Source organism: Ctenopharyngodon idella, chromosome 23, assembly GCF_019924925.1.
Source record: "Ctenopharyngodon idella isolate HZGC_01 chromosome 23, HZGC01, whole genome shotgun sequence".
Lineage (NCBI taxonomy): Eukaryota > Metazoa > Chordata > Actinopteri > Cypriniformes > Xenocyprididae > Ctenopharyngodon > Ctenopharyngodon idella.
Genome location: NC_067242.1, coordinates 16,332,787 through 16,354,945, shown reverse-complemented (window position 1 = coordinate 16,354,945; position 22,159 = coordinate 16,332,787). Strand labels below are relative to the sequence as shown.

The window sequence follows — 22,159 nt, the reverse complement described above, 5'->3', positions numbered from 1 at the left end:
TGTATTTTTACTAAATGATTTTTACTTTGATGTCTAGGTTACCAACAAGATCATAAACACACCATAACAAAATCTCAATAAAATAAAAAAATTAAAATAGCAAACTTCACAAATTGAACATTTGAATTTTATTTATAAATAGTTTCAGAACAAAATTTAAACAAAAAAAAAAAAAAACAGAAAAAATATCTCAATCTATGCAGAAAAAATAAGACATCTATACACATCCACCTCATATATATTTCTGTGAAAGTTTGGAATGCTTGAGGATTATAAATTCTTATTTTCCCAAGTAAAGCATTTACATGAATGTGTCAAATTTATTTCACAGTGACAATACGGTCCCTAAAAGCAAAACAAACAAAAGTGGTATTTAAAGACAAGTGTAAACAATTTATAGGTAAAACATCACTCATCATTTACAGTAAACGTCAGATATATTATCTTCTCCATATGAACCTGTACCATTAGACATTATTAAAATCCTGATCAACATTCAGAATTTCAAACATTCTACAATTTCAACACATACAATCATTTGTCAGTGATGATCCCTGCATTAATAATGTTTTAAAGGTGCAATCATTTACAAATTCTTAGAGGTATCTTGAGACAAGAACAGTATCTAAATCAAGACAGAAAAGGCACTCAAGTAAATTTTAGGCAGATCTCTTACATGTGAGCTGGAGGCAATTGGCCGGCACTGCCCCCTCAATAATCAGAGTGAAGAACCTGTGCAACTGCACTGAATCCATTACATATCTGAGAATGTTTAGCTTTATAAAGCTTTTGTTGTAGTCCAGAAAAACTGTTCAGCAAATTAGCATCCGACAGTTCAGAACATGAGGTCACCCTTTGTGTTTCAACCTGCTACATTGCTGTTACTTTCACTTCAGCAACATGAACTCTGAAGAATGAGCAAAAGAGTCGCTTTTTTCTTTCCGTTTCAAGGTCAGGTTAGCAAATACAAGAGGAAACTTGCAAGATTTAGTGTATCAGTGCAAAGATCCCCTTTGACAATTAAAAAAAACATCTAACCACAACAAAAAAAGCCCAGAGAGATGATGAACATGGCTACGAGTCTGCACAGGGTGACTGTCCCTATGGCAACACTCCTCAGCGAGGGTATGTCTTATGGGAAGAATACCCTTGTGTTGTCAGGTCGCAAAACCCAATGGCATTTAAAGCTGAGAGGATGAACTGTTGTAGACCTGAAAGCTCTTCTGAAGCACCATAAGAGAACTGCGTAGCTGTGGAGAAGGAAGCAGCAAAAAAAATAAAATGAATAAATTACACAATAGACCTCTTAGCCAAAAGAGATTACGTATGTAATGTAACCCCTGCACATAGCAATAGTTTTGACTAACAACATAAGATTGACATTTCTGGTCAAGAACTGCCAAATTAGACAGGAAAGAAGTTTTACTGAGTAACGGTGAACAACCGCTGCTCATTTCGCATTTACATGTCATTGAAGAGTGGGTTTAAAGGGATAGTTCACCCAAAAATGAAAATTATCCCATGATTTACTCACCCTCAAGCCATCCTAGGTGTATATGTCTATCTTCTTTCAGATGAACACAATCAGAGTTATATTAAAAATATCCTTGCTCCTCCAAGCTTTATAATGGTAGTGAAGTCGGGGGGGAGGGCACATTTTGAAGCCCAAAAGAAAAATATGAAAAATATCCATATTTAAAACTTTATAATCTAAAATATCTAGCTTCCGGTGGACGACCGTACGCATACTGTGCAAGTCGACTTGTAGCAAATGAGTAACCCCTGATGCGATGTATGACGTAGGATGTAGGAGTATCGTAAGCTTAGATGCCTCTCGCAGTTTAAACAAATATAGGCAACAAAATCAAGCTCCACTTCTCTTATATCAGAACCCTCAGACATTTCTCTTTAAAAATGATCGTTTTAGACTTCTAATTCGTGACCGGTGTTTTGTTTTGTTCTATCCTCTGCAGTTCTGTGCTCGTCATTATGCCATGCGTCGGGTCAGAGGTTACTCTTCCGCCGCAAATGGATGCGTACAGCCGTCTGCCGGAAGCTAGTCATTATAGTTAATAAAGTAGGGATGCACCGATACCATTTTTTAAGGACCAAGTACGAGTACCGATACTTTTTTCCCCGGTACTCGCCGATACCAATGCCTATACATTTATTAATTTCTCTCTTTTTTTATTTTTATTTTTGGTGATGTTGCAGTTTTCCAAGCACAACACAGTTAGACTATTAAATGTAGGACAGCTTCTTTATTATTACTCTAATGAAAAAAGTAATAGTATTTATGTGCTTGTCACAAACTTAAAGAACAAAAATCTCACAGTGTCCAATAACCTTCAAAGGGGATAATTACCAATATATATAATTGTTGTTATATAAAAAGAAATTTACAAACAATACAACAAATACTATAGAGATACAAATAAAATAAACTTTTTTTTCAGTTACAGTAGGTTTATTTACCATGTATACATTTATTTAAAATCTTTTGTTGTTTTATTAACATTAATGACAAATATTTAATTAGGCTGCTGTCCCTTTATGACTGAATCCATGGATGCTGACACATATCCTGTTTTCACCCAAATGTTTATGTCCACTTAAGCCATAACCGACTGTATTTATGTGAGATACTCCACACAATACATTTGACCATTCAGGCGCAAGGAGAACTGATCGCGTGCTGTCTGAGAGAACTGGGATCGCGCGCTGTGAGAGAACTGGAATTGAGCGCAAGAAAGAAAGAGAGAAGAGAGCACGCGCGAGAGAGAGCGCTTCTGGTCTGTGTCATTCAGCGCCTATCCCGCCTTCACTAATCGATCACGAATTGTGATTGAAAGCATGCAGGTCGCAATGTGTGGGTATTTCCACACCCCTGAGGCTGACATTGTTTCTGCTGTTGCCGCCGGTGTCTCTGTGCACGGAAGATTCTGTCAGTTACGTCACATGAGGTATCGGTCTTTAGTATCGGGGGTATTTTTCCCGAGTACAAGTACATGAGCTTGGTATCGGTATCGGTGCATCCCTATGATAAAGTATTAAATATGGATATTTTTCTTACAAAAACCCATCGCTTCGCTTCGGAAGGCCTTTATTAACCCCCTGGAGCCATATGGATTACTTTTATGAATGGATGCATTTTTTGGGAGCTTCAAAATGTGGCGTCCCCTTCACTGCCATTATAAAGCTTGGAGGAGCAAGGATATTTTTTAAATATATCTCCGATTGTGTTTATCTGAAAGAAGACAGTCATATACACCTAGGATGACTTGCGGGTGAGTAAATCATGGGATAATTTTCATTTTTGGATGAACTATCCCTTTAAGGGTTAAGAGACAGTATGGCACCCAAACATACTTGTTCAAGAAGGTTAATAGAGTCCTGCAGTACTGCCTTCAGTAGATGTGCTTCCTCTCGACTTCTGTGGGGCATACCCTGTCTGGGCCCTAGGTCAGGTGCCAAACTACATAAAAACAGTAAGTCAGTTTCGTTCATAAAAATGTACCAAAAACAAAACACAATTTCTTTTAAAAAAAAAAAGCCTTTACCTGGACTCTACTCTCTCCTTCATTCTGTGCTTGGTGTTCAGATACATACGGTGAGCGACATCTTCCATGGCCCAAAGTTTAAAGAACAGCCCCAAGTTCAGAACCACCAGAACGAAAAGTCTGAAGCAATACAATGTCACATTCATAAGCACATTAAGTATTTGTAATACATAATTCTAAAAGGTTAAAATTGACCTTTCTTCCATGTTTCACACCGCAGATATAAGTGGTGCATATTTATTTTGGCAACCATGCTAACAGGCTGCAGCATTCACACAGCAGATTATCTATTTCTATCTTTATTTTTCTATTTCTGAACTCAACAGGGAATATGAAGAACATGCCCCATGAACCTGTTTATCTATATATTTTTTTGCAATATATCAATGTAGTGATGGGAAAAAAAAAATATGCAGTGAAAGTTTCTGGAATTTTGGGTTTTTAAACAAACACTCTGTTCAGTAAATCTGACTGAATCTAGATCATTTAAGTTGTTTATTGCTACAGTTTGCAATAGTTAATGTTCTGTAGCATGTAGATTAGCCTATTTACCATTCAGGTATAAATGTGTCCCCTTCCTCATGCAACTCAAGTTTGTAATAACTCTCAATAGGCAAATTCTAATAACCATTTTATGATTTGAGATTGTTATTAAAGGAAAAAAAATCAATGTAGTAACAGTAATGTTTTGTAGCTCTGTTACGCTGCAGAAACACTGTTAGTGTCAGAGCTCTAAATCCCAAAGTATACCTTTTTTTTAACGCATAAGCAAGTTGTACACATAGCCTTTCAAAGTATACTCCATTTGACATTTACGCGTACACAGTCTGTCGGAAAAAAAAGGCAAAAATTATTCTCTTTTTTTCCAACTACCTTGTGAAACAACGGCCCTGGAGCACTGTTGCCACCATGTGGACAAACTTATTAGTGCAAAAAAAAAATCAATGCGCATGTGCGTGCAGTTCAACAGTTAGTACAGTTAGTATACACATACTATAAAAATACGAAATTTATGTCACGCGCACTGTACATGGACCTTAGTGTACGCATAAAAAGTGAAGTATACTTTGGTCTTAAGCTTTCACACTGCTTATGTATGAGGTGCAAAACAGGCCTTAGAGTAAATGAAGCCTTACATTAAGCTCATCCCAGTTACAATTGAAGTAATGTTCCATCTGTGTGGCGTGTTCTTTATATCCATGGTACCTGTAATGCAAAATGCAAACAGAATTGTTATAAGTCTAAAACACAATATCTTCATGTTTGCTTGAATATTAAAAAGCATAGACCACTAAATAAGCACATCTAATTAGTATGAAAACAGTTTCTAGTGATTTATCAGTATTTTATGACTAGTAGCAGAGATTTTAAATTCAGATATTTAAAAAAAAAATAGATATATTTATACCCATGGTGCTGCCTCTCTGCTGATCCGAGTCTGCGCTGTACTGCTTCCCGGGCTTCATGTGTTCCTGTAGGGTGCGACTGTAGGTTCTTCGCCTCCTGCGCAAACCACCCGTCTTCCCAGCATCTCCGCTTCCTTGAGTCAACTCTGCCTCCTCTTCAAGCAGCTCTGCCTCTGGGATGTGCATTGTGAGGTAAAGATCATTGTAATTGCATTAATATGAGAGCCTAGAGGTCACTGGATTGATTAGGGATCTGGCTTTTGGCATCCCTGTAGTTTTGTAATTAAATGGAGAAAATGGCCTTGCAGGCAATGGATCCAACTGATGCATTTCACCAATAGGAAACGGCCACATCCATGCTGCTAATATCCCTCCCAAGACACTCTGAACAGGTCACTAATGTTCATTACTCTTTTGATTCCCTAATCCAACATCCCATGGCAGAAAAGCTATTAGCCAGCTTTCTTTTCCCAGTCGATAAGAAAAACATTGTGCACAGTCTGCGGTTCTGCTGACTTTAATTGATCTACAGTAGTTTTGGGCTGCAGCTTTAGGTCATTATTTTGTACCAAGTGTTTCTTCTGTTTTGATTTGTTCAGTAGTGGAGAACATATACAGGCACTGGCTTTAGAGACTGGAACACTATGAAGAAGTCTTATTTTAGTATCATTGAGATACCATTATAGTTTTTATTAATATTCTGAATTAGATTTTATTTGTATATTTTCTGTTTTCATTTTAAGTTAAAGTTCTAGTAATTTTGTTGTATGTTTTTGTCATTATCATTTTTTAAAAATGTTTTTATTAATTTTTTATTTCAGTAATGCGTTTTATGTTTCGCTCTCTACAACGTCGGACCCATAACTGATATGATTAGCCTTTTGCTTCACTACATTATCAAACAGCTAATAATGTGTTGCTATTGTTACACAAACCATGTTCCCGTTTGATCTCAGATCACCTTTTAAAATTCAGCATCCTTATAGAAACACTTTGAACATCATAGAAAGTCAGTGGAGAAAGACATATAGTTCATCAAAACATCAGAATATACATCATATACATAATACACCTGCTATATTGCTATTTGTACCCAATTTTTCCTGTCCCTTTTTAAAGGTGTTCTTGTGCTCAATAATAGGAAAAGCCCCGCCCGGCACATTGACAGGATTGGTCACGTTTGTGACAGTAGGAAACAGGGGCGGTTTCAATCCACGTTTTTGAGACTGTACATTGCCGTTTTAAGGAGAAAATACTTAGCAATGCTGTTGACTGATGAATTTGCACATGGTTTGTCTTAAAGCATATTATAAAAACACCACATAGACATATAAAGAACAATAAAAACTTGATTTTCAATAGATTTTTCAAAATAGGGAAAATAGAGGGTTAGGGAGAGTTAAAAAAAAAATCATTATACCAACCAAGATGTTTAAAGTAGTCTTCAAGGCCACTCCAGGAGTTTTTGGTGATAAAGGATTTAACAAGACCCCAGGGCTGCTTTTTGTATTTGACATCAGTGTAAATCCTGCAAAGAGAGTTCAAATATTTACTAAATGGCTCTCACATCAAGAGATCTCAGTGCCATAATGAAAACGAAAGAGGTTAGACATGCAGATATTAAGACCAGCACACCTGAGTCTGCACTTGTGCTTGGAGTTACGGATGATACAGTAGCGATTCTGAGTGTAGAAGTAGTCATGGTAGGGAACATCGTGTGTGTAGACCTCCGCATCGATCATGTAATATTGACCCTCCCGTGACTCTTTATATAGTGTCTAGAATGCACAGAGAAATCAGAAAGTATTCCACATACACACAGAGGCTGCATTCACACAGCAGCACAATACAGCTGTCAGTTTATGTTTGGATTGCTAAATATGGTTCTGTTTAGTAAGGCCTGAAATACAATGTTTTCTTTAAGTTTTTGGATAAAATTATCCTTAAATATTTATGACTTGCAAATAAATATTTCCAAATATAAAAATTAAATCTTTAAAGTCACCATACAAAGTCTATATATTTACCAGCACTATTTTTCACAAGCATTACTAAACACTCATTGTATGAAGCTAGTCATTAGGCCAGTCACCATTATTGCATTAAAACCTGGTTGTGATCATTTGATCTAATTGACTGCATCAACTTTAAAGTGCAAACAACTCAGTCACAATTAGATCAAATAATTGGAAGGTGATTTTGTAATTGCATCACGCCTACAGTCATTTTCTTATAAATGTTAATTGTTGCATAATACAATGGGATCAAAAGCTGTCTATTGCCTAATTAACTGTCTTACACAGATAAAACAGTGGTTATATACTTTGTCATTATTCTATGCGTCACAGAGCAAGAGCTGAAAATTCTTTGCAGTTAAAATGGCTCTGGCAAACTACTCTATAGTTTTAAGTTGAAAACAACTAACAAAGCACATATAACAAACTGGCGATTGTCAGATTTGCAAAGTGAAAAAAAGTGAAAGTGACAGGTGTTCATATCACAAAAATAATCAAAGGACCCATCGCCCCTCAAAACTTGAAAACCACAGCCGCAGCTCTTTCCTGCCATCTATGTCTAAATATAAAGTGGCATAACCGAATACTGTACGTTAACTGACAGTGAAACCGAAGAAACACAGCCTTTCAATAAGGTTGTGATACCATTTTTACTATTTGTTTGACACACAAATCAGTCACTTTTGAGGCTCCTGTGTATGTAGTAAATAGTGGTGCAGCTCACTAGGTTTTGTAACAGAGCCATACACACCTGGTTCTCTGTGGCAGTGGAGAACTTGCCGACCAGGGGGTTAGAAATGGTGATGGTGTAGTTCAAAGTCCTTTTCATACCGCCAGAGGCCTCCCTTTGCCAAGGGGTAGAGTGAGCACCTGACAGGCGATATGCTTTCGTTACTTTAAACAATATGCCAAAACAATATGTGCAAAATCCAGTGTTGTTATCATTAAAGGTGCACTATGCAGGATTTAGACTCATACAAAAATAAGGCCTCTCAATTATTACTTATGGCTTACTAGAAGTGTGTGGTGGTGTTTGTATCTATAGAGACATTTTTTATATATTTTTTCTTAAATTGCTGTGCTCGGGATGTAACATTTGGCCAGTGGGTGTGTAGCCCCAACTTGTAATTATGATTTTTTGATGACATGTAATTAATGTTTATTAACAAGCTAGACTGAAGATGGCTAAACTTGCTCGCAAATTACAGCCAGTCATCTTACTATTAGCAAAACTGTTCTTTAAGATATACACAAAAAAAATGCTAATTATGCATGATAAACAATATTTGAAAAAATATTTGCAAAATAGCTCATTACTCATCTTCCCGCAGATTATGGCTAAATAGAAATATTTCAAAAATAATAAAAGTGATATGAAATCATACCTGTGATCTTCCTGACATGCATAAACCTCCGCAAGAAATCAGAATCAGTGAAAAGCATGTCAAACATCTTCTCAGCACTGATGTGAAAGACCCGATTCACAAACAGCCTTCCCTGAGACACCTTCTCACTTTCTTCCACTACAAGAAATCAATACTGACGTAAACAAAATGCATCAACACAGCCATGAAATTAGACACAGGCAACATACACACACATCTCACCTTCCTCCAGGCTGTCAGATCTGCTGTTATCAGAGAGCTGGTCTTCATTTGCATTTAGATCCAGAGAGTGAGAGGAGCGTTTAGACACTCGTTCAGATCCTGAGCGGTTTAATGACAGATTTGGACTCCGCTGATGGGACGGGGTACTGAGAGTGTCGTCCTATTGAGGGTTTAACACAAATATCAACAAACATACATGAGCTCTACTTTAAAGACTATAAAATGTACTTTTCTTTCTTTAAAAGCAAATCAAAAGCAGACTATGCAGATTTATATTCTACAATTACCAGGTTGACCCTTTGGCAGGGTTGGGAAATATAAAGAATACTGAAAATATATTCACAATGACTTTGCTGGCAATATAAAATTAAGCAACATCAAGAATATCAATTATTTTAATGTGCCTTTTATTAGGATATTAAGCTTCTTAAAGTCTGTCAAAACAAAAGCATGAGAATGTTACAAGTTGTTAAGTTCAATTTATTTCCGTGAATCAGCGCAAAATGTCTCTTTAACTAAATCGGTTCAAAACTCTGATTCATTGATTAATTTTTGTGGCATTTTTCATACATAATATAAAAAGTCTAATTTTACTAAAGTAAAAAAGTAAAAAACTTTAGTAAAAACATATGTAGGTAAGGTTAGATTTAATGTCATGTCAGCAGCAAAGTGATAATTTTCAAGCAATGTCATAAAAATGGTTTAATTCAACATTAGATTAAAATTACACAAGATGTTTTAAATGTCCATAAAAATTCTAAAACTTTTTCTGGTAAAATTTTAAACAAGTCCCTTAGAGAGCAAGTGAAATTGTCGCCTACTTTTGTAAATATAATTATATTGGTACATTTAAAGGCACACTATGTAATTTTCACAGCTAGAGGTCGCTTATTCAAAACAAAGGCGTAGCTTGATGACGCCTTGATTTCGCAGAATCATGGGAGGTGTTGTCTTCATGTCTACAGCCGGTGGAAAAAATTTCCAACGAGACTCAGGCATAAATCATATTCATGGATGAGCTAATGTATTAAAGATTTATTAACATTAATGTAGTATGCAGCAGGGTATGGTTGAAAGACGTCGGAGCAGAGACTATTGAGAGACAAGCGCGACACATGGCTCAAGAGCAGTGGAGCTTTGCCACAGACAATCGCTTCCGCTTCTTCTGGTCAAGCGTATGTGAGGTAACGCAGCGCTGTTTTATCATATTAGATACATTTGGGTGTTGAAAGTTGTTATAATGCTACTATGAGACACTTGTTGCACACTGCAGTAAGCTAGATCGATATTAGGCATGATAAAACACGGTACTAGCTGTAAATCAAGAAAACGCGATTTCAACAATAAGACTTACTGTGTTGAGCTATATAACATGATTAGTTTTCTGTCGATGAATGTATTCAAACAGTTGCTCACCTGTCTAATAAAACACATAATATATTAAAGCGTCTTTGGTGTTTCCATGGTTTCTACAAAATATAACCAGAAATCGAGGGTAACGCGGGTGTGATGTCATTGATAGGCGACGCACGGACACGGTCCGTGTCCTGGTTAAAACTGCTTATTTCTCTGGATTTAAACATTCTTGGAAACATTTGGGATAATGTAAATCCACAAGTCAACAAAATATATAACATTGTTTTAGTGGTTTTTGGATATTTTAATCCAAAAATCTTACATATTGTGCCTTAAAATAAAAATAGTTCAATATTCTTCCTTGTGTTCATGCTTCTTTATGGTAAATATGCTTTGATTATTTTAAAACAAATTTCAGTATTTTACCATATTTTGAATCAGCTAAACTGTTTATTATATATATATATATATATATATATATATATATATATATATATATAAAAACCCCAGCCATTCTGGTCATTAGACAACAAATTTTAGAAAAAAGACATCTGCCAAGGAAATTATATTTATCGACGTACCCCTCCATTTGCTGAGAGCATGCTTTGCAGTCCAACTGAAGACTGTGTGTCGTCTCCCTGTGGTGTGGTGGCCTCATAAGAATTCATCTCTCCTTGGGGAAGACGAAGCGACGTGGGCCTCTCTGGTCTCCCGGTGTAATCTTCTCCACGCATATTCAGACTGCAACAGAGAGATGCGACCTGAAAACCTGAAAACCTGATCTCTCAGTTGTCCAAACAGCTGGTGACATGTGAAGATGCGAATGGATGTGTGTGCATGCATGTATATAGTTAACCTGGGCAGGGTAGGTGTGGCAGTATCTACTGATGTCTGAAAGCTTTCCATTTCATCATGACTCAATCCTAAGTCGTTGCCATAATGCTGCTTGACTATCTGCAACAGCTCCGAATTGGTCAGTTTCTGCAAGAGAGGAAAGTCACATTGAGCAACATAGACTTACATGTTTCCGTCTCTCCCATCCGCACTTTGACTTAGGTTTGATACACTGAAACAATTCACTTAAGCCTTTCTCTTCAAGTTCCTGTGCTGATATTCATCTAAAACAGCCCTAACCTGCTCCACACCTCACTAACCAAGGATCAAATCTGTTGGGAGTGCAAATGACAAGCAACAATGACGTGAAAGAAAACGACCACTGATCTAGATCAGTGAAAACGACTTATGAAGCATATTGACATGATAATTTATGGTTTCGCAATAGCAACTTTAACTGTAGTAACAATATAAGTTTGCCGAAAACTACGGTTACCATGGAAATAAGGCGTGGAGACGTTTCAGCGACACACTGTAAAATGTAAATAGAGCGGATATAAGAGTTTGTTCGACAAAAAAAGCGAACGACAAGAGTCATATGAAAAAGATTTTCGTATAAAACGTTCATAAACAGCCGCGTCGTGTGAAAAAAGTTTCCAAACAATCGCAAAGAAATGCAAAACATTGTTTCAAAGGCCGTATGGCACGGACACTTTTACAACAACAAACCGAAGATAAAACATTTTATGGATTCATAAACCTCATTTAGAACTACATCACATGTTCAAAGAAAGACAGTTAAAATATAATGTTTTCTTAATTACACGCTAAATTGTACGGTAAGTAAAGGTTCTCCGTAGGGTCACCTACCTGAACGCCAGTAACCTGTGCGCTTCCACAGTAAACTATCTGAAATGCTGAAATCAGGAAGCCACACCTAGTGGTGTGCTTTCCGTTGACTTTAACAGTATATCTGCTTTTAGCCGTTTATCATATCTCCATACTACAGTTCCCGCTTGTATGAAGAAAAAGGCAGTATTGTCAGCGTGTTTTCAGATGAAGAAAGCCACGCCTCGATGGGGTCAATGAACTATACGTTCCATTTGCTGCCTTGTTAAGTGTGCCCTACTGGTTTAGGTCGTTTACGCTGAAGCATATCCCTAAGTTTAAGACTATAGCCATTATTCTGTCTGTTTTCCTTATATGGTATTAATATGCCACATTAGCAAACACCGTAGGCTACCAAACACAAATAAATAGTTTGTGTTGCCTATGAAGACTCACTGAACACTGTAAAATTGACAATGGAAGGGTTTTTGACCTATTTTATATCTGTTTCAGATCATATCTGAGATATCTCCGTTCATTTTTTCACAGGAAAAAGTTTTGTAGAGTAAAAACACAGTAATTTACAACCAAGCAGGTAATATAGATGGTAAACATATGATGATATGCATAATGATAAGGAATTATTAGCTAAATCATCTGTCACAGCAAACCATTTTTGATCAATGATAGTGAGGTTAAAAGGGAAAAGTAGTAAAAAATAAGAAATTACCTTCTCCATTAAAATATTCTGCCAAAGCCGAAACATACTCAGGTAACTTTTCTCCCTTGCTGAGAATGAGCAGAACAGCAGCTGTGGAAAATACCAACATACATTTTTTTGTCAAAAAAAAAAAAAAAAAAAAAAAAAAAAGCTATACATGTATCTTCATAAACAAGACAAAATCAAGAATTAAAAACTTAGTAGTTTAACTGATTGTTGAATTTCACCTTCTCTGAATTAGTACTGATCTGGATAGCATTTGGTATCCATTTCGCTGTCTTCTCTCTTGTCATTGAGGTGACATCCTTCATATTTACCATGATCTAAGTCAAAATCAGGTTTATTGTCATTTTTCGCAGAGCAATGGCATCTATAAAAGAAATTCTTAAATGCTCACTATATATATATATATATATATATAGGTAATGGCATGAAAACAATGAAGAATGACATAATCTTTCTGTACAACTCACTTTTGTACCACGAAAAACATGACTGTAGAAACATAAACAATTCCCTGTAATATAGATGCGGCCTTGTAACAAGATATCCTTCTGGAGAGCACAGGTGTAGTCTAGGGAAAAGATGAAACATTCAAACAACATCTAATATGATTATACAAATATTGTGGCTCTACCAACAAACATTTTGAGTTGATTATATTTTTACATTTTGTGTTCGTTTGTTATCTCTCTGTCTCCCTCTATCAGTCTTACCTGCAATTAGTTTCTCAGACTCAGGCATCTCTCTGAATAACTTCCGAAACTCGTCACTCCTCTGTTTATAACAAGAGTAAAGCAATGCTTCAGGTGACTGAGGTGCTGTAATGCACTGCCCACTGACTTCCAGAACCTGTGAGGTAAAATCACAGCAAATCAATAAATTAAGTAAATAAATAAATAAATAATATTGTAATATTATATTAAAGGGTTAGTTCACCCAAAAATGAAAATAATGTCATTTATTTCTCACCCTCATGCCGTTCCACACCCGTAAGATCTTCGTTCATCTTCGGAACACAAATTAAGATATTTTTGTTGAAATCCGATGGCTCAGTGAGGCCTGCATAGCCAGCAATGACATTTCCTCTCTCAAGATCCATAAAGGTACTAAAAACATATTTAAATCAGTTTATGTGAGTACAGTGGTTCAATATTAATATTATAAAGCGATGAGAATATTTTTGGTGCGCCAAAAAAAACAAAATAACGACTTATATAGTGATGGCCGATTTCAAAACACTGCTTCATGAAGCATTATGAATCAGCTTGTCGAATCATGATTCGGATCGTGTGTCAAACCGCCAAACTGCTGAAATCAAGTGACTTTGGCACTCCGAACCGCTGATTCGACACGCTGATTCAACACGCTGATTCAACACGCTGATTCATAACGCTCCGAAGCTTCATGAAGCAGTGTTTTGAAATCGGCCATCACTATATAAGTCGTTATTTTGTTTTTTTGGTGCACCAAAAATATTCTCGTCGCTTTATAATATTAATACTGAACCACTGTACTCACATAAACTGATTTAAATATGTTTTTAGTACATTAATGGATCTTGAGAGAGGAAATGTCATTGCTGGCTATGCAGGCCTCACTGAGCCATCGGATTTCAACAAAAATATCTTAATTTGCGTTCCGAAGATGAACGAAGGTCTTACGTGTGTGGAACGGCATGAGGGTGAGTAATAAATGACATTATTTTCATTTTTGGGTGAACTAACCCTTTAATAATACTATTTGTGAATCTGTGTAATGCATGCATACTGTAAAAGCAGCAGGCTCCCAAGAGCTTACTAATAACTCAAAACATTTAGCAACCAATAATGTCATTTGCGTAATCTTATCATGATACAGTGACTGTAATCTTTTGCAGGACAAAGTACAGCAAACTGTACCATATAATTCTGCTAAAGATCATTTATAAATTGACGTTAATACAATGTGGACTTCTACCAATGTAATCTAAGCACAAGCAGCATGTTCAGTCTCACCTCTTGCTCTTCTAAGGTCAATCTGCCTTCCCCAGACTGATTGTTGTCCTGTGTGAGCTCATTGCCCGTCACTTGTTTGGGTGTTTGGGTCATGCCTTTCGCCTGGTGAAGTAAAACTTACTAAGGTTTATTTGACTGCATTACACATGATTCACTTTTTGCAATTTAAAACAAAACAGACTATTGGGACAAAAAAAAAAAAAAAAATTTGTAGGCACTCTTCAGTCTTAAAAATAAAGGTTCCAAAAGGAGGTTTTTGTAGCGATAAAGATCCATTTTAGGTTCTGCAAAGAATCTTTAAGTGAACAGTTCTTAAAATAAGCATTTTTCTTAGTGTGTAAAGAACTTTTTAACAATCTGAATGCTTTTTCTACTATAAAATACCTTGGTAACACTTTACAATAAGGTTCATTAGTTAGCATTAGTTAACTACATTAGTTAACATGAACTAATAATGAACTGCACTTTTACAGCATTTATTAATCTTTGTTAATGTTAATTTCAACATTTAACTAATTGGTTATTAAAATCTTGTTAACATTAGTTAATGCACTGTGAACTAACATGAATAAACAATGAACAACTGTATTTTCATTAACTAACATTAACGAATATTAGTAAATATAGTAACAAATGCATTGCTCATGGTTAGTTCATGTTAGTTAATACACTAATGTTTAACTAATGAACCTTATTGTAAAGTGTTACCAATAGGTTCCATGGATGTTAAATGTTCTTGGAACCATTAATGCCAATAAAGAATCTTTATTTTTAAAAGTGTTGACAGAAACATTACAGAACATTGAATGTAGCTATAAATTAAACACTTAACCTCGAATATCAAAGGCTTGTTCTCATATAAAAGACATACCAGAGAAGGTCGTGTTGTTACTGGTTACTTGAGATCCAGGTCTTTATAAATTGGGGTTGTAAGATAGTTACCATGAGCTTCAATCGTCGCCGATATTCCAAATGCTCATAAACTTCCGACAGCAGCATATGCGGTGTTGTCTGTCTCGTTGTTGCGACTGTCCTACTCACACCTGGCAACAGGTTTACAGTCAGAGTGTACCAGCTCATGAAGCAACGTGCCATTCGACACTGAGAACAAGCACACTTTTGTATTTGCATATTTTACGTATGACACTAAGCAGACTCCTTATTTTTTGTGAAGTGAAATTCTTTTTGAAGTTTAAATTAAACATAACGCTTAAACTGGGACTCTATAAAAAAGAGTTTTGACAAAATATTTCATTTATTGTATATTTTATTTATTTACAGATTAATAAAAGTTTAACTGTAGCCTAGCCTACCATTTTTATTAGCCTACATTTATTGAATTAGGCTATATGGAGTGTCTCTACAGTTTATTTATTTTTTCCGATAAAAGTATACATGTTTCAGTTTGAATTCTATTTTTAGTGGAATCTTTTTACAAAAGTTAGATTACAATTGCGCGTATTATCTTCGAAGCTCACGTTCAAAATCAGAAATGGCGTTCGCCGGATGAGGTAACCGTAGGAAACATATATTTGACATAATAAATACATATTTGCATGGGTTATGGATGCAAACCAGCATAATGTGTTGTAACATTTAAAAGCTCTTTTGCACCGGTTGAACAGTTTTATTTTAGGCAACATTTTTAATGAAAATACCAAATAAAATAGAAAGAAATTAAATTGGTTTATGGCACTTTGAACATCTAAGGTCACTGTGGATGTATCAGTTTAATAAGGTTAGATTTACCTATGGCATTTGATATGACCTCTAATAAGATAGAAAAGTCAAGTCTAATCAGACAAGTTAGTTATAGCTGTTTATGTAACACATGGAGATAAGCCTAGAAAGTGTTAGAAGTGTACAGACAAGAACTCAGGGCAGGGAACTTGAGTAGCCACATTTCATTTTCAAAATGAACAAATGCAGTAAGACCAGTTATACAAACTGACATCACTCATAAGCACATACACTAAAGTAAATATGGCATATAAAAGCAGACACCTCTGCTTAAACGTGATATTCAACCTCTGAGAACATACCAAACATAAAGGATAAGAAATTGCAGGTGTAACATTGCCATGTAAACTTACCCAACAAGTATTTGGATGTATTGTACAGTTCTTATCTTAAGTAATGGCTACATTTGTAATCTAGACGTTAAAACGGAGTTTATAGGAACAAAGAGTCTCTTTTACCCTATAAAATGGAGAATGATTTGGCATTTCATACCACACCATATGAAAATGGTAAGTGCATTCTTGGCTGACACAGTGACAAAACCAGAAATACTTGAGGAACTACTCCCTACAGAGTGATGAAAAAGTTGCAAAACACACCACCACCCAATTAATTTTTTTTAGAGTACTATACAGTACATACCTCAAAACAGCTGTAAAATGATGACTGTCTAAAATCCTTCAATGAGTAAGACAAGGGTGACAGTGACAAGGAATACTCCATTTGGAGGAATAGGAAGAAACCTTGAGAGTACAGGCAACCAGTTTTACATTTCCCCCCATGATTTCCACATATTTCATTTTTTAAAGATTATCATTTGTAACCATGATCATATTTTCTTGCTCAAGTTTTATCTGAAAGATTTTATTTTGCAAAATGGCTGAAGGCATAATTTTGATTAAAAAGAAACTACTAAAAGCATTCTATATGAACATGCAGGACCTCAAAAGATAATACTTGTAAATTCATTAATATTTATTTATATTCTTCCAGGACTCAAACACATTTTCATGTGAGCAATGAAGAGGAAGTGTACTGCATCCTCAAAGAAATATACAGGACAATACTGCAATAAACAGCCATACCAAATTTTGTAAACCATTAAAACTGTAAATATACCAGCTGTAAATATAGTGAACCTCTGAAGTCATGTCTTTCAATCTTCTGTACAGATAAAAATAGAATAGAACAATAATTACATCAAATTATTTAATAACATCTATATCTATGGAGAGGATGATAAATATAAAGAAGACCTGGGGCAGAGCAGAGGATGTGAAGAGGAAAATACAGTTTGCACATACACAAATGCACACACAAACAAAGGTATTAGGAAACACCTAAAGAACACTAGAGCATCTATCACACCACAAGATGAACATAAAGCAGTGGAATGTATTAGACAGAGAAAAGAGACTCTGACTGTGGGTGCGTTGGGAGTATGGGGTGGGGGGACTGGTGGTTTCTGCTGCCCTGCCCTGAGAAAGATGGCTAGGACAAGACTCTTATTCTTCCAGTGTGCGGAAGGAGTTCTGCATGTCTTCATGGAGCTGGGCATACTCAGCTTTGATCTTCTCCTCACCCTCTTTCACAGGGTCCTGAAATGCAGTTATAGACTTTAAAAAAAATATATCTTGAAAATGGAATATGACAAATTTTTAAACTAAAATAAATGACAAATAGAAAGAAACTTGAAAGAAAGTGTGATTAAATTTGATGCTTGTGAATAATCTGCATAAAAGAGGAACCAAACTATTGACAAACCAAGATGATTGAAGTTCTAATAAATCAAGTGGTACAGACTATTTAGATAAGGCATTAAGGCATGATTTATTTTATCATGGAAGACTCAAAACACAATCAGTGTTTACATCCTGTACCTTAAATTTCATGGAACTGATCCTGTAGAGAATTTCTCCCATGTGCTCCCGGATCATGGACCAGGTGATCTTATTGTCGCTCTGTGCAGTGGTCTCTACGGCATGACGTGCCATATCATAGAACGCAATCATGTTGGACAAGATACCCACTGTCTTATAAAACGGACAGAACCTGAAAATGAAATTGAATGTTTTAGTTCCACTTCCACACTATCCCGTTCACCCGAATGTGACAAAGCCGAATAACCATCAGCTTATACACATTGCAAGCATGTGTTCACTACCTGTCGTAAGGCGTGTATCCATTTTGCTGCAGGAAATCATCCTTGATCAATTTGGCAACTTCCAGTGTGATCTTATCCGTTTCAGCCAATGATGCCTAAAATATAAATAACGTGTTGCAACACTGACTGAAGAATACCCATATTAATACTACAAAATCAGTTAAGTATAAGTGATGTGTACAAACAGTAAACATGCATGAACCCACAAACTCACCTTCCCCACAAGCTGCACAATCTCAGCCAAGTCCTCTTCTTCTTGCAGGATCTCTTTGGCTTTGGTACGCAGTGGCACAAATTCAGGGAAGTGCTTGTCGTAGTACTCGTCCAGAGCTCTTGTGTACTTACTGTAACTAATGAGCCAGTTCACTGAGGGGAAGTGCTTTCTCTGAGCCAGTTTTTTATCCAGACCCCAAAACACCTGAAAGACAGAAGAAAAAAAAAAAGAAAAAAAAAAAAAAAAAAAAGACTGTTTACCTCTAGAAGAAAAAAACAAAAAGTTTGTTTTTTGCCATAACGAAGTGTGTTAAGACAGCAATGAGAAGAAAATCCTAAATCTACACTTACTTGTACAATACCAAGCGTAGCAGAAGTCACAGGATCTGAGAAATCTCCACCAGGGGGAGACACACTGCAATTAAAACAAAAGCTTCACTGAGCCAGCAGACGGCGCCCATTAACAGTAACAACAGTCATATGTTGTACGATTTATTAAAAATATATCAAATATAGAAGAAAAATAAAAACCTTTACTAAAGCAAAAAAGCAAATGACATCTGAAGAAAAAGCAATAGATCCACTTACGCTCCCACAATGCTCACACTGCCCTCTCTCTCTGGGTTACCAAGACATTTAACTCGGCCGGCACGCTCATAAAATGAGGCCAGACGTGCTCCGAGATAGGCAGGATAACCGCTATCTGTGAATGCGAGCACACAAATACAAATTTAGTTCATATTTTATAGTTTATAATATTTGCCGTGGGGGCCAAGATGGTCACAGCACACGTACCAGCAGGCATCTCAGCCAGACGACCAGAGATCTCCCTCAGAGCCTCTGCCCATCGAGAGGTGGAGTCAGCCATCATGCTCACATTGTAGCCCATGTCTCTGAAATACTCAGACAGAGTGATTCCTGGATGGAATAAACAGCCATTAAGGATGACAACACAGCTGCTAGTTTTAGTTATTTCTATATCAAATGTTCAACAAACCTGTGTAAATAGAAGCTTCTCTGGCAGCCACGGGCATGTTGGATGTGTTGGCAACCAAGCCCGTTCTCTTCATGATGCTCTCCACCTTACCATCCACCTCCATGGTCAGCTATAGGAAAGAGAACTGTCAATCACCCTACTGAACCTTCTATTACAGTTTATGCGCCATTGGTTCAATAATAGCTGATGCTACTTACCTCAGGGAAATCTCGGAGTACTTCAGACATTTCATTACCACGTTCTCCGCAGCCCACGTAGATGATGACATCACTGTTGGAGTACTTAGACAGGGACTGAGAGATCACAGTTTTACCACAACCGAAAGCACCAGGGATGGCTGTGGTTCCTCCCTGCACACACCTGTTAAATTAAACAGTAAAAACTAAAAGATCTGTTGAACTGCCAGACATTTACACTACCAAACTTATTCTGTATTTACTTATTTTTTTCATAACTATTTAAACCAATTATTTAACCACTATGGAATTAGTGGTATTAGACTTTTTGTTCACTCACAGTTGTGTGTTATAAAGTCAGAAGTGTGTGATATAAACTCGCAATTGCGAGAAATAAAGTCAGAATTGCATTATATATATATAGTCATAATTGCGAGATATAAAGTCAGAATCGCGAGTTATAAAGTCAGAATTGTGTGATATAAAGTCGCAATTGTGTGTTTATAAAGTCAGAATTGATCAGACCTTCAAAATAGATCTTTTTTCCTCAAAATGGGACTTTATAACTCGCAATTGCGAGTTTATATCTCGCAATCCTGAGAAAAACAGTCAGAATTGTGAGATAAAAAGTCGCAATTATCTTTTTTATTCAGTGGTGGTAACAAGCTTCCATAAACCACTCCCATTTCTGTTGATTGACATTTATGAAAAGTCTTCAATTATTATGAAAAATCATGCTTTAGAAATCCATCATTTGTCCATTATTTGTCATGTGAAAATTGAGCCTATTATTGTGGAAAATTACTTCTGGAATTACCATGGAAATAGTAAAGCTTATTATTTAAATATTTTACACGACATGACTCACGGAAAAAGGGCATCCAAAACTCGCTGACCAGTCAGCAGAGGGTGATTCGCAGGGAGCTTCTCAGTGACAGGCCTGACCTGACGCACGGGCCACACCTGCACCATGGTGAACTTCTCTTTCACCCCCTCAAACTCCAACTCCAACACCACATCCTGACAAACAGACACATGCACAATGACTTCCATATCCAAATAATTCACATTTTACTGTTCTTCACAAATTCAACCTGTTACTAGACTCACCGAGACATCATAGTTTCCAGGTGGAGCCACATAAGAGACAGTTCCTCTGCTTTTCGGCGGTAACATTATTTTGTGTTTAATGAGAGAGTTTTCAAACACCATACCATAGATATCACCTCCTGTTATGTGACTGCCAACCTGTGATGGACACAGAAATCATTCACACATTTGATTTGATTGATCACCTTACACCTTCACCTTTCTTTGTTGGAGCACTTTTAAAGTGGTCATATCATACATTTTTGATTATTGCTACAATTATTTTTTGAGTTCCACTAATAATGTTAGTAAAGTACATTTGTTTTTCATATTGCACATCGTAATGTTGTGATGCCTCCATAATTCAGTACCATAACTTAAAACAAATCATTCACTTACACGCAAGCTCTTGGATGGAGTGAACTCCCATTTCAGATCACGGTTAAGGGCACCAATGTTGACTCCTCTGGGAATGTAGATACTTTGAGTGAGGTCATTGATGTCTTTGAGGGGACGCTGAATACCATCAAAGATTGAGCCCATGATTCCTGGTCCTAACTCCACAGAGAGAGGTTTTCCTGTGCGCAGGACAGGGTCACCAACGGAAACACCAGCTGATGAAGGCTCAGGAAAACTACAGTACTATTTAATAGATTTTACACACTGCATAACAGAAACCGTAGGAAGTATGTCCTGTACTAAGGTAAGAATAGGATACATGTCTCTTCATAGACCTGAATGGTGGCCATGTCACCCTCCAGCCTAATGATCTCGCCCACAAGCTCACAGTGACCCACTCGCACCAGCTCGTACATGGCAGCTCCTGCCATACTAGAGGCCGTCACCACTACAACACAATCAGGGAGTCAGGAACCTTTGAAATGACTTGTGGACAGTGAAATAAGGTTCAACAAAAGCTAGGTTTTAAAAGCTCTGGTTGCATAATAATCCAAGTAAAACAAAATAATACACATCAATAAAAAAAATTAAAAAAAAAAAAAAAAATCAGGTGATATACTAACAATATAAATAAAATAAAAATCATATTAATACATGTTAATTTCTACTAACCAGGTCCAGATACACCATGCACATATCCAAATTCTCCCTCCCGTTCCTCATCTTGGATCTTGGGTAGCTTGGAGAAATCCATTTTGAATGAGTCTGACACGAAAATATATAAAAATGAAAACATAAATAAATAGTCTCATAATAGACACTACTATCTGGCTTTCTTTCTGCACTTATTACTACGCTTCTTATATGAATATTGTGATTTATTTATTTTATATATTAATGTACAGGTAGATTTATATAATCTGCTGAATATCTAAATGTGTTTAATATCTTACTTTTTCCTGTTAGATTTTTTCTTTTATGCATTTACATAAGAATAATTTGCAGCAGTTCTGTTATCCAGTACTACAAGTTGTCTAACAAGTACATATATTTTACA

The 22,159-nt window shown here is 36.3% G+C and overlaps 2 protein-coding genes across 3 annotated transcripts; both read right to left on the bottom strand.

Moving 5' to 3' along the window:
• Positions 1-109: 109 nt before the first annotated feature.
• Positions 110-15,403, bottom strand: gramd1c (GRAM domain containing 1c). 2 transcript variants are annotated; one of them, XM_051882499.1, is made up of 18 exons: positions 15,196-15,403; positions 14,325-14,426; positions 13,044-13,179; positions 12,801-12,901; positions 12,555-12,650; positions 12,337-12,417; positions 10,801-10,925; positions 10,526-10,685; positions 8,589-8,748; positions 8,367-8,504; positions 7,733-7,851; positions 6,602-6,744; positions 6,391-6,494; positions 4,969-5,139; positions 4,697-4,766; positions 3,561-3,680; positions 3,370-3,475; positions 110-1,250 (listed from the first exon to the last, which is right to left on the bottom strand). In XM_051882499.1, exons 2-18 carry the CDS (start codon positions 14,415-14,417, stop codon positions 1,182-1,184), a joined length of 1,992 nt encoding a protein of 663 aa, XP_051738459.1. In that variant the 5' UTR covers positions 14,418-14,426; positions 15,196-15,403; the 3' UTR covers positions 110-1,181. The 2 variants fall into 2 exon arrangements, with proteins under 2 accessions (XP_051738459.1, XP_051738458.1); XM_051882498.1 differs by having other exon boundaries at positions 15,267-15,284.
• A 1,615-nt stretch (positions 15,404-17,018) lies between these two features.
• atp6v1ab (ATPase H+ transporting V1 subunit Ab) lies at positions 17,019-22,074 on the bottom strand. Its single transcript, XM_051882500.1, has 15 exons — positions 22,056-22,074; positions 21,775-21,867; positions 21,422-21,550; positions 21,103-21,317; positions 20,725-20,862; positions 20,483-20,634; positions 19,636-19,798; positions 19,439-19,547; positions 19,237-19,359; positions 19,030-19,144; positions 18,793-18,856; positions 18,443-18,646; positions 18,229-18,323; positions 17,945-18,116; positions 17,019-17,662 (listed from the first exon to the last, which is right to left on the bottom strand). The coding sequence occupies exons 2-15, from the start codon at positions 21,854-21,856 to the stop codon at positions 17,570-17,572; spliced, it is 1,854 nt and encodes a 617-aa protein (XP_051738460.1). The 5' UTR covers positions 21,857-21,867; positions 22,056-22,074; the 3' UTR covers positions 17,019-17,569.
• Positions 22,075-22,159: the final 85 nt, after the last annotated feature.

What these genes read in the sequence shown, in the direction of transcription:
- atp6v1ab (XM_051882500.1), bottom strand. Translation starts at nt 21,856, where the DNA reads ATGGATTTCTCCAAGCTACCCAAGATCCAAGATGAGGAACGGGAGGGA. An exon ending in CTACGCTTGGTATTGTACAA is followed by an intron (nt 18,647 to 18,792) that starts GTAAGTGTAGAT and finishes TCTGTCTTTCAG; the next exon opens with GTGTTTTGGGGTCTGGATAA. An exon ending in TTGTGCAGCTTGTGGGGAAG is followed by an intron (nt 18,324 to 18,442) that starts GTGAGTTTGTGG and finishes TTTATATTTTAG; the next exon opens with GCATCATTGGCTGAAACGGA.
- gramd1c (XM_051882498.1), bottom strand. An exon ending in GTCTGAGAAACTAATTGCAG is followed by an intron (nt 12,902 to 13,043) that starts GTAAGACTGATA and finishes TCTTTTCCCTAG; the next exon opens with ACTACACCTGTGCTCTCCAG. An exon ending in AAGGAGAGAGTAGAGTCCAG is followed by an intron (nt 3,476 to 3,560) that starts GTAAAGGCTTTT and finishes GTTTTTATGTAG; the next exon opens with TTTGGCACCTGACCTAGGGC.